At 48.0% G+C, this 12,371-nt stretch overlaps 1 protein-coding gene across 4 annotated transcripts in view; it reads left to right on the top strand.

Moving 5' to 3' along the window:
* The window catches only part of Rgs6 (regulator of G protein signaling 6), a 217,636-nt gene that overhangs the window by 185,859 nt on the left and 19,406 nt on the right, over nt 1–12,371 (top strand). For 3 of the 4 annotated variants that reach the window (XM_029554420.1, XM_008849806.2, XM_008849805.2), the window contains exons 14-15: nt 2,959–3,048; nt 6,697–6,750. In XM_029554420.1, the coding sequence (XP_029410280.1) occupies nt 2,959–3,048; nt 6,697–6,750 (144 nt within the window). The remainder of the gene's footprint in view (nt 1–2,958; nt 3,049–6,696; nt 6,751–12,371) is intronic. The other variant, XM_008849807.2, reaches the window with a different exon arrangement.

The raw sequence follows: 12,371 nt of genomic DNA, 5'->3' as shown, positions 1-12,371 counted from the left end.
AGAAAAATATTTCACAGAAAGGTGTTTCAATCAAAGCCCAGCGGGCCCACAAAGAAATCTCCGAAGCAAGCCACTGTTCAATTTCCCTGGATTCCCTGCAATGAGTCCATTCTGCTGGCGAAGATACTGCTCCACCTTTATAAGTATGAAACATATTAGGAGGCTGGTCCCAGGACGCTTTGGGGTCTAGTTCAGGATGGGGTACAGAAGTTCCTACACCTGACCAAAACATTTCTTGCATCCCACTTTCATTTTCTTCATTTGTTTTTCATTATTTTTTTAATTGACAAGTTTAAGAAAAGCATGTTTTCATGAAATAAACATGACCTTTGGACACACACATACATTATGGAATGTATAAATTAAACAATTTAGCACATATATTCCTCCGTATGCTTATTTTTTGGTTGGGACTTTAAAATTCACCCTCTTAGCAATTTTTAAGAACACCTGATACTGTTGTAAAATGTAGTCGTGTGATGAACTAGAGGCCTCCTGTCTAACTGAAACATTCTTCCCCTTGCTCAGCATCTCCCCATCATCCCTGCCCTGCACCCACCTGTCAACCACCATTCTGCTCTCTGTTTCTGTGAGTTTGATATGTCTCCCATGTGCAAACAGTCATGCAGCACTTGTTATTCTGTGTCTGGTTGACTTCATTTAACTTAATGTTCTCTAGGTTCATCCTTCTTAGACTGAAGAGTCTCCTGTTATGATACACGCACCACATTTCCTTTATCCGTTCATCATTTGATAGACATCTAGGTTAATTCTGTATCTCAGCTATTACACCTTCACTTTCTTCTATATAGGTAGGGGGAGAGTCTTGGCAAGCTCTGGCCACTGCTTCAGGCTCCTCCAGCCCAGCTTCTCAAAAATGTGTCCCCACAACTGATAGGAAGTCTCCGCCTCTGGGAAGAGCAGCCAGGAAGAGGTGCCCAAGAACAAGCCCTGCCTTTCAGCTGGGCCCTCTCTCCTCACTAACCAGCTTTCCATCCCCCCAGTACTGAGGCCTTTGCCCAGCTTCATGGAGGGACAGTGAACAGCATGAGAGACAAGGCTTCCTTTGCTAGGCTAGCCACCACTTGTCAGCCCCACCGTCTCAGACAGCCCATTCTCCCTCCCAACAGGCCTTCTCTTGGGACAGAGATATTTCCTATGCGTCTAAGGTGAAATCCACCTCAAGGGATAAATAATCCTTTTTCCACCGCTCTCTTTTCATGGGCCAGGATTATCCTGCCTTTGGTAAGAATAGATCCATTAGGAAGGAACCATGTACATATAGGATTTGGCTAGATGTTAGTGGTGATATTTTTTGCCAAGGTCAAAATACAGAGGTCACTCAGAGCCCTGGAGAAGAGGTAGTAGCATGCTGCCGTATGTGCCCATGTACTCCATGACCTGATTATCAAGGGCCACCTTCCAAGGCAAAAGGGTGGTGCTCATATGTACCAATGTCTCAATTATATCGTTTTATTTTACTTGTGTGTGTGTGTGTGTGTGTGGTGTATGTGGTGTGGATGTGGGGTGTGTGGGGGTGTATGTGATATGTGTGAGGAGATATGCTCTGTGTATGTGTGTGTGTCTGTGTGTGTGCGTGCGTGTGTGTGTGTGTGTGTGTGTCTGTGTGTGTACGCGCATGCAGAAGCCAGCTGAGGATGTCAGGTGTACTGTGCTACCATTCACTTTATTTTCTTGAGACAGAGTCTGTCCTGGAACTAGACAGTCAGCCAGTGAGCCCGAGATCCAGTCCTCCCACAGTACTGGGGTTCAGGCATATAGACGGCCACGCCTGGCTTTTTACATGGGTGCTGGGGATTCAGACTCAGACCCTCATCCTTGCACAGCAAGCGCTTTTACCCGCTGAGCCATCTTCCGAGCCCCTCTAGGCTGTTTTTTTAAATTGAACTTTTCTTAGAGTCACTTGCAGACTCCCAGGCAGTTGTAAGAAATAAAACAGAGGTGTACCATTTGTTTTATCCAGTTCCCATGGCAACGTCTTGCAAAACCGTGTTAGAGCGTTGCACCCATTCTATTGGCATGGCCACAATTCCCCAATTTCATTCGGATTTCCCATTGTATTTGTACTCAAGTATGTGTACACTTCATTCTATACAAATTTATCATGTGGCGATGTGTATGGAGTCACCGAACCACCCATCACCACAAAGATCCTTCTTGTTGCCTTTTTTAAATTATTTTTATTATTTTTATTTTATGTGTATGAGTGTATTGCCTGCATGTAGGTAAGTGCACCCATGCCCTGCAATGCCTGTGGAGGACAGAAGAGGCTGTCGGATCCCCTGGAACCAGAGTTATGGACAGTTGTTAGCTGCCATGTGGGTGCTGGGATTCAAACCTGGGTCTTCTGCAAGAACAACCAGTGTTCTTAACCTCTGAGCCATCTCTCCAGCGCCCCCCCTCCTGCCTTTTATACCAACCCATCCCCCATCCCTAACCTCTGGCCACCACTAATCTGCTCCAATTATTATAATTATTTCTATAATTTCTCCTTTCAAGAATGTTCTGTAAATGGAATCAGATGGTATAATCTGAGGATCAGCTTTTTTACTCGTCATAACTCCCTTGAGATTCTTCCCAGTTGTCGAGTACACCAGTAGTTCATTTCTTCTTACTACTGTGCTGTGGTTTTAATCACTATGCACTCCAACATGACACCCAGACCTGATTCCAAAGCCTTGGAGACATGAACCTCAAGGATCTTTTGCTCTAAGAGGGAAAATACTATTTTAATTGTTTCTTACTTTATTTCTTGTTTTAAGTGTGTCATGGGAGAGCCAGAACGTGTTACAAGACTTCCTTACTCCATTCAAACATTCCTAGGTTCCTTTTGTTCCCCCCACCCCCACCCCTGCCCCAGGGTCAGTTCAGGTTATCATTTCCTTTAGCTCTGGCTGACAGTTCTTTCTTGTGTCTCCCACCTCCCTCCTTCCTCAGGAACACATCTACAAGCTGATGAAAAGTGACAGCTATGCCCGCTTCCTGCGGTCCAGTGCTTACCAGGACCTGTTGCTGGCCAAGAAGAAGGTATCTTTGGGAAAGGCTTGCCTTTCTTAGCCCTGTCGACTCTTGCTGCTGCTTGCTGCTGATGTTAAATGAGAATATCATCCCTTGGGTTTTATTTATTTTTCTTCTCTTCTTCCTCTTTTCTATCTGCTCCCTTTCAATGGAAAACAGTGAGGATGGTCACTGCCCCAACCTCCCCAAGGTCCAGGATGTGACATTCTGCCTCCTTGTTCCCACTGCTCTGTCTGCATGTTTTGCCCACAGGAAGGGAGTAGTACCAAGTACCATAGCCACAGTGGCTCAGCCCAGAGATGCGAGGTTGGTAGTAACCCCAGCAAATCTCTTAGGATATCAAAGAGAGCCTTTCATTGCCAAATCTATCCAGCCCTTCCCAACAGACTTTCTCTTTTTGATCAGCCTAGCGAGGGGTCATATGAAGCAAGGACTGGGACAGCCCCTTCATGGGGAAGAAAGCCTTGCTCGTTTCAAGAGGGAGCCACCAGATATCCAAGTTATCCCCAGGACTGGTCCCGCCTTACTAATCCCTTTCTTGCCTTCACCTGCCCCCAAGTATTTCCCAGTTCTTTCAAACAGGAAGTAACTGAGTCTCAGCTACTTCCTCCTCCTCCATTTGGATTTAAATAATGGCTCCTGAAGCCCTTAGAGTCATGGATCTAAGGGTCCCAACACCCTCAATATGCGGGTGGTAAGGGCACACTGAACGGAGACAAACTCAGCGGGATTTCTGGGAGGATGGAAAGAAAAGCAGAGAGGAGCGTGGGGCTAGGAGAGGGGAGGTCAGAGACAGAGCTCCTGAGTCCAGTGGGCCCACGATTCTCCTACTCTTCAGCTCCAACCCGAAGCCCAGGTGTGGTTAGGTGTGGCTTCCACGCTTCCATGCCACATCACGTAGGGGCATACACACCCTTTCTCCTTCCTGCCAGGCCTTCTAACCACAGTCCCCCAGCATGTGGTTGTCCATCCGCAGTCTGTCTGTCAGATTGCCTCTCGGCTTCTGCTCTTCTCTGTGTACTGTCACCTGTACTTTGTGTGCCAGAATCCCGTCTGTGTATCCAGTTAGTACCATGTAACTGCAGAGTCCAGGAGAGCATTATTTCCTGCCTTCCTGCATTTAGGCATGCCGGGAAGAGTCTAAGACTGAGAAAGAGAAAAGGTCTTCCGGAAGACCTATGTTGTCAGAAGCCCAGCTCTGTGGGTTCCCACATCCCTCCTTCTGGGATGGAGAATATGAAACCTGGTCTTTTGACAATTCCCTTGTTGGAGGATGGGCTCTGGTAAAATGGGGCTGACACCCCCACAAATGGCTCTGATACTCACTTTTCAAGCACTATAGGAAAGAGCAAGATCATGGAAGCTTTGGGTATCTGCAGCCCAAATATCACAGGAGAGAGTCAAAGGAAGTTTTCTTGAGACTCAAGTCACCTAAATTGACCCCAGTTTGGGGACAGTGTAAGGCTCTAGCAATTCACGAACCTGCACCTAGCTCTACCTAGGAAAGGTCAGAGGTCATTCAGTCTCTCACACCTTGGGTGTGAACACAAAAGGGAAGATGCACCTCAACCCAGGAAGTGGGCTATGCAAGCTGAGCTTGCAGATCCTCCCAGCAAAAGAAAACCTACCGGCCAGTGAAGCAGGAAGGAGCTGACCTCCTTCCTGGGAAAGGTTACAAATGAAGTTCATTACAGTTATCTCCTAGCTCTCATATGAAGGGATACTCTTACAGCAAAAAGCCAGTGCACATGCCCATACCCTTTCCGAATTGTGGAGCTATTTCCCCAGATAGCGACTAAACTACTTTCCCTGCCATTTCTTTCTGAGAATCTCCAGGTACAGATCAGGTTTCTAACTCAGCACCTTCAGGTAGGCCTAGAGCACCTTCTCATTTCAACAGTGGACTCACCCTGTGATAGTAATGTCCAGGTCATAAAAAGTACATGAGATTTATAACCTCCAGCCATGAGAGGTTAAGAACTGGCCTCCCGTTTTGGCTAAGAGCCACCCTTGGTAGAGTCTAGAAACGTAGCCTTCTGGTATTTCTGCCCCAATTCTTCCTCTTTGGGGTTGTTTTCAGTGGAGAGGGTAGTTGCTGGGAAAACCAGACTCTAAGGGGTAGGTGAGCTAGATTTTAAAAGCTATTCCAAGACAGTGATGTAGCAATGATAATGGGATTCCGGGGAGGTCGGGGGTGACCCAACTCAGTGGCCAGGGGACAAGAATGACAGGCCCAAAATGCTGGACCTAGAACAGACCCGACTTGACTTCAGTGTCTGCCACCTGGTGCCTATGGGATGAAGCTGAGTCTTACCATCTCAGAGCAGAGTCTTGGTATGGTCCCTGAGGCCAGACATGGGTCCTGCAGGTACTGTGTGAGAGAAAAGCCCAGCCCAACTCTATAGTCGTGTGTCATTTGTGTTGTGTTTTCCTTCTGCAACTTCCTGTCTTTCGAGAGCTGGCTGAACAGGCAGAGGGCATGAGTAGGTGCCCAGAATGGTCTGACCCCTCTGCTCCCAGCACATTTCAGACCCACAAACACAGCTGCTTTGCTCTCTCTCTCTCTCTCTCTCTCTCTCTCTCTCTCTCTCTCTCTCTCTGTGTGTGTGTGTGTGTGTGTGTGTGTGTGTGTGTGTGTGTGTGGTGTACTCTGAATTTGTCAGCCTCAGGCTCAAAGCCTGGAATGGGGCTCAAGAATAAACCAGCAGGTATTTGGGGTGGAATTCTGCTCTTCCTAGGTAGGAAATCTGGGGGAGTCAGGTATACACCATACCTCTCTTTCTCCTGAGCAGCCTATAGAAGAATATTCCAGGCCTTTGCCTTCTCTTGCCTTTGCCTTTGAACCTCGGCTAACAGTTTCCCACGGAAGAGGATCCTGAACCTCCTGGAACACATCCTGAGTAGAGCTTAAGTGTTACCCACCTGGGTAAATGTAGTTTCTGCTCAGAACATACCCTATTGTTTTCTGAGGCCCCAGACCCTTTGTCATTGCAAAGGACAACATGAGTAGACTCTCTTGCTCTCAGGACCCTGAAGGAAGGTCACTAGGCAGCTGCTGAAGTTAGCAAACATTCCTCTGGGCAGGAAAACCTCAAGAGAGAAAGCAGTCCTGCCCCACACTCACAGATGGATTCAGGAGTGACTCCATCCCAGTGGCTGCTTCCCAACATCCCATCCACATCCCCCCCTCACTCACTACTACCACATGCTGACAGCCTTCAGAGCTAATCTGCTCTGTATCACCACTCGGAGCCCCAGATGACTGCCTGGGGCCTCCTGACCACAACCACCCAGGGCTCTCAACAAGGGGAAAGCAGTGAGCAGTCACCTTGAAACTAGCAACTGGGCCCAACAATGCCAAGGCTGTGGGCCCCCAGCTCTGCAGCGTCACTCATGACCCTGCGAGAAGTCCCTCTCTCCCCTCCACTCCAGGGAGGCAGCACGTCTCTCCTGGGCTCCTGTTTTCCACCTCTCCATCAGCTCTGCCAACAGCTCTGGCTGCTTCCCTTTTCCCGTTTTGTCCCATTTCGCTTTTGTGTTTTGTTCTTTAGCTGCGGTGACTGCTGTTTGGAAATCACATGTAAGCTGAAGGATTTTTTTTCCCTGTATTTTTCTCCCTACCCTTTTTTTTTTTTTTTTTTTTTTCTCCCCCTAAAGCCAGAAAGTGAGCAAGGTCGTAGAACTTCCCTAGAAAAGTTCACTCGCAGTGTGGTAAGTTCAGTCGGGTTTTTTTTCTCCCCCCTCAATGTTTCTTTTGCTTTTGGTTTTGGTTTTTCAAAACACTTTTTTTGTCCTTTTTTGGTTGTCATCTTCTTCAGGGTGGGAGGGACCCCAGTGCTTCCCCCTCCACTCACCCCTTTTCTTTTGCCAGTGTCTGCAGCTTCTCTTCTAGGGATGGATTTGCAAAAAGAGCAAGCAGCCCCCTGTGCAGAAGGTTCACAGCTGACCACCCAGCCTCAGGCTGGGCCTTGTGGCCTCTTTTCAAGGCTCTGGGGGAGGAAGGACCCTACTGCTCCTGGGGCTGGGCCATCTGTGCATCCGTCTACAGCAGCCTGGGGAGAAGGCCATCGAACGTACCATGAACCAAATTGGCTCAGAGCCATCGCTCAACTAAAAAAAAATCCAAATTTCCCTCTGTGAACTCTGACAGTCACGCTGGTGCGGGTCGCGAGCTGCTGTTGCTGCGTAGGTGGCTTTTGCTGTGTGCAGAAAGCAACTGTGTTGCATGGGTTGTGGCTATGTGGTCTAGCTAGTATGTTAGTGGCCTCTGCATGAGTTCCTACAGCCCTCTGTCAGCCTCATTTGCATAATGTGACCTGGAGAGGAAGGTAGTTGCTGAGTCCCATCACTGTCCCAAGTACCCCTCCAAAGTCTTACATTCTTCCTAGTCCCTTATTCTGACACAGCCTACAGGTTCACTATCACTGCAGAGACATGGTCTTGCCCACACACACACCAGCTTAGAGAGGCAGGGGCACAGAGTGACACAGAAGGGAACCTGCTTCCCCCAGGAACAGTTGGGTAAGAATAGTCCAGGAGGGGACTTCCCTATGGGATTATACACCATGAGATTCCATACCATGATCTACATATAGCACAGGACAGAACCATCTCCACTTTCCATGGTGGGTTCTTCAAGCATTAGCCTTGATGCACAGGAAGTATTCAATCCTGCTTCCTCACTGACTGATCAAGGAGCCACTGAGTTCATAGGGCCCCAGCTGTACTGTTAACGTCAAACTAGAGACAACCAAGATGGCAGCTGGGGAGCACATGGAATTGGCCATGTTCCCCTTCCCAGAGAGTAGAACCCAGCTGATGATGCTGATTTGCCTTGTTTCCCCATCTCTGTTGAAAAGTCTTTGTAAAACATGACTACTGTATGATTAGTAACCTTTTAGTCCTTTTTAAATAATCTAAGAATCCTGATTGAAAACCACCTAGCCATTTGCTGCCATAGGTGGATGCATTTTAACAGCATTTAAATATTCTTTTCAATTCTCCCTATGTGTATATCACAACTCTAGGAGATGGCAATTAAAATATAGGTGCTCTTCTTTCTCTCTCTTAGTAGGTTTTCTCATGAGAGAAATCAGAAAATGCGGGCTGCAAACCTGCTGGTCCTTTGTCCCTAGAGCCGATTTACCAAGGTCACGTGGCCTCCCACATCAAAAAGGTGCTGCATGCACTGTCAAAGGCCTGGCCTGTGGGACTTCCTCTGCCCCACAAGAACTGCATAGGAAGTGATGGGGTGTCTCTCTGTGTTGAGCTGAGGCCTGGCTGCTGTGAATAGAGGAGGTTTAGGTATTTAGCTGACAAGTTAAAAGCACACTGTGGAAGTAACATGGACTCTCAGGTGCAAACTGAGGGAAAGGAGAGGTTTTCTTTGTGGGCAAGCAGATCTCTGATGGTCCTGTGGATGTCCTTCAGGTAGATCGTGTGGGCTGAGGTAAAAGAGAGGAAACCTGGTACTTGGGCAAGATGTGCAAGAAAACATCTTCAGGCTGTTTTCCATGAGAAGTGGGTGTCAAGACAGGCAAGAATAGTCTCAGGGAAGCTCTATGAGGAGTCTTTATTGATGTCCCTTCATCTCAGAAGTGCTGTTGGCACCAGGGGCTCTCCTAGATCTGTTAACAAAGCAGAACAAGAAAGCGTCTGCCACCTCTATATATCTGTGTGTCACATAGGTGAATTTGCAGAGATGCTATTGGGAAGACTGAAGGAGAAAAATATTCCAGGCTCCTGAGATTTAGGTATTTAAATGACAAAAGGCTCAAATTTTTTAAAATACTTTCCTGAGTTTCTTTCATAAAAGGGAGACTCTACTGGGTGATGCATTCAGATCTTTCCGGGTTCATGATGGCCATGAATTGCCGTTGACCCTTCCATGCTCCCTGTGTGCTTAGAGCAGTAATACTCAACCCTACAGTTGGAGCTAAGTCTGGGAACATGGCCCATGGCTCTAGAGATATCAGCTCTATGATCAGGGTACTCAAGCCTGTAGCCTAAGAGTTTGGTCTTAGCATCCCAGTGTTTTAAACAAATATAACCAACCAACCTATATGCCTTGATATTTGGTATCATTCTCTGAATATGATATACAGTGTTCAACTTCTCTAAAGGAAGATTTACATGTTTCCTCTACTCCCTACTGAACACTATCTGTCTAAGCGAAGGGCTAGTTTAGTGGCATTCTCATGTTGCTGAGAAAGAATACTTATAGAAGAATACTCATATTTTCCAATGATGGAGAACTGGGAAGGTGAAGGCAGGTAGCTCACTAAACATGGGCATGAGGCTGACTATCACTTAGAACTAATCAATGGAAGAAAATAAAAGTTGATCCAAGTGATTGGGTAGCCCAGTCAGCTAGAGTCTTATCAAGACTGAATCTGAATCCAGAGTCCCTTCTTCCCGCAACATAACAGTGTCCCTTCTTTCCTTCATAAAGGAACGTCATCTAACCAGTCATTCGCTCCAAGTCTCAGGGCATAGCATGACATGGAGGTTTTGTCTGTTGAACGCAAAGGATGTCAATTTTGTGAGATCCTTAGGAGTCTTTGAAGCATTTTACGCGAGCATCTGGGGCCATGCTACTTGGAGTGCAGAAGGGGTCTGTCCATCCCCCATCGAAAGCAGTGTTGGTGAGAGTTTCTCCTTCCAGTGGACATTGCATTCAAAGTCACACTAGACAGACAAATCCAGGATTGCTCAGAGTGCGATTTATTAGGGGTTTACAGGCAGAAGCATGCCCTGAGTAGCAAGCAGTGAAGTGGGAGCTCCCCACATGCCAAGGCAGGAGGAAGGGGCATATATGCCAGTTAGACAAACATGGGCATTGGCTCAGTAGAGTGTACCTGAGCTTTTCCAAACATTCTTAATATGTTCTATACCGGCTAAGAATCTGTTCAGATTTCAGTGGCCGGCATATAATGCTTGACTATCTACCTCAACAACTTGGTTCATCCAAGTTGGTTCATTTGGAATGTATCTGGCCAGGGTTTGCCTAGCATGCAGGGTGACAGTTAAACCAAACTATCAGTCATCAGTCAGTAGTCAGGTCAAAGATCTCTTCATGAGCCAGAGCCTATCTTTCCCTAACCTTTCTCACTGAGATGCTTCCTTCCACAGTGGCTATAAAATTTGAAACTGACCACAGGAAACACCTGGCTAATTGTTATCGGTTGCCTTTGTGTCACCTTCTACTGGATTATTTGGTGGGAAGTCTTAGGCTTTACTGACTATGGATGGAACAGACATTTCTAAGAATTACTCCTTACTGCTCAATGCCCACTAGCCTGCCGGACTCTGCTGTCTTCCTGGTTTTGTGTTTGAGAGATGGCAACAGAGGCCCAGGTGGCCAGAAAGTCTTATCACTCCTGGTCTCTCTTTTTGTTCTTTTTGGGGTTTTTTGGGACAGGGTCTCCCAAAAAAGCTGGTCTGGAACTCACTGTGTAGACCAGGCTGCCCTCCATCTCACAGAGATCCACCTGCCTCCCTAGTGCTGGGATTAAAGGCATGTACCACCACGCCCCGCCCTGGTCTCTCTTTGAAGTGCTTGTCCCTCAGCTTTGAGAATTGACCATAGACAATAGACATAGACTGCAAGACTACAGACTGTGGCCTCCCCAGGGCCTGACTCTGGCAGAGAGGCAAGGGCTTCTTGGGAGGCAGGGTGGGCAAGAGGAAGCAAAGGGCCCCCAGCCTAACAGCAGCAGCATTGTCATTTTCCCATTTGGATGGCAGCTGAAGCCATCTGGTGCGAACTCCCAGCTGGGGAGGAGACAGTCCTCTTGCCCCTGTGCACAGTACCATGGAAGAGGCCTCAGAGCATGATGGCATTTAAGAGAAATGACAGCCCCCCCCCATATAGCTGGCATGTGCTCTGCAATACCTTCCCCTGGATGCTCTATTTAAGTCCCAGCTGATCCCATGAGAGTCCCATCAACTCTAGCCCTAGGCTACAAAGACAGGAAACAAGGTCACAGGTGCCTGAGCAGGCCCAGGGGGCTACAGAGGAGAGAGGTGAGGAGAACATGGGTTAGCTTTGCCACAGTGCTCCTTAGGACTGAAGAAACAAAAACCGGAAGCAGAGGGCTCCTTGGCAGATACTCAGTGACATCTCTGCTATAGGTTATTCTATCCTGCCTGCCAAGAAACGCAGGGCGGGGCATGGGGCAAGAGGGGAGCAGGGAGTCAGATGGAGATGAAACTCAGGGAGCCAGCTATAGTTCCCCTGGAAGCAAGAGTTAACAGCTCACTGGATCTCTCTCCAGGAAGCTCTGCAGGAAGTAACCCCCCAGCTTGGGGCCAGAAGGCAATCATCAAAGGCTGGTGCTTTTGGGGGCGGGCGGGGTAGCCAGGACAGTCAGTTGACCTAGAGCAGTACCTCATTCTCCAGGCCATGTTTCCCTTTCAGCATTTCCTGGGGAATAACCCTGTAGGGTGAGTCTTCAAACAGACTCAGCAGAGCCCCAGAGGGCATTAGAGACTCAGGTCTCTAGTGAGAGACAGTTGGGTGGAACATTTTACACAGGGTAGGCTTTGATGGCAAATAGTCTTTGGATTCTTTTGAGACCCTTAGAGCCAGCCTCTCCCATCCAGTCAGCTATAAAGATGCTCTGGCCCTGGCTAGAGATGGAAGTAGACTTCTGTCACAATGTACTGGAGTGGAAGTATGAAGATCTGCCTCCGCAGAGCAGCAAGGATGCCCCTGGGACTCCAAACCGCCTTAGCCTCAGCAGCCCCCATGCAGAATGGCTCCTGCTTCGAGCACCAGCTACCCAGTTGTGTGATCTTGGGCAAATAACTAGCTCTCTCTAAGACCTGGTTTTCTTTTCCTCTATTTAAATGATTTGAACTAGATCATCTCTAGATCATCCCTTTGCAGCTAGGAATGTTCTGCTGGTTTGTGCTTCTTTCCATACTGGGACTGCTTAGCTCTATGAATCACCCCTAAGAATTACAGAGGAGTGGCCTTCCTGCCCCATTAGCTACCTCATTCTGCCAGCCTTGGAGGTTGGAGGTAAACGGAGAATAGAATGGAGTTGGAAGTATTACAAAAGACCCTGGACAGGCACTGGCAAGAAAGCAGAGGGCTACAGGCTCCCTGTCCTACAGAAAGTCCCCCAAGGCCCCTAGACAGCCCAAGGGTCACTCTTGTATTGAGTAGCTGGAGGCTAGGTAGAGATCACAAACAACTGGGAGACTATCTCCACTTGCCTTGCCAACTCAGCAGCCCCCACCTTTCTGGTCTGGATGGCCAGTGGCATGTGTCATGGGAAGCTGGTTCAGGTCAGCTGGGCAGTGCAGTGGCCCCAGAGTCACTGCTG

The sequence above is a fragment of the Nannospalax galili genome, unplaced genomic scaffold, assembly GCF_000622305.1.
Source record: "Nannospalax galili isolate Female #2095 unplaced genomic scaffold, S.galili_v1.0 scaffold24, whole genome shotgun sequence".
NCBI classification, from domain to species: Eukaryota; Metazoa; Chordata; class Mammalia; order Rodentia; family Spalacidae; genus Nannospalax; species Nannospalax galili.
The sequence above is the reverse complement of the archived record's forward strand: the minus strand, read 5'-3'. Positions and strand labels throughout refer to the sequence as shown.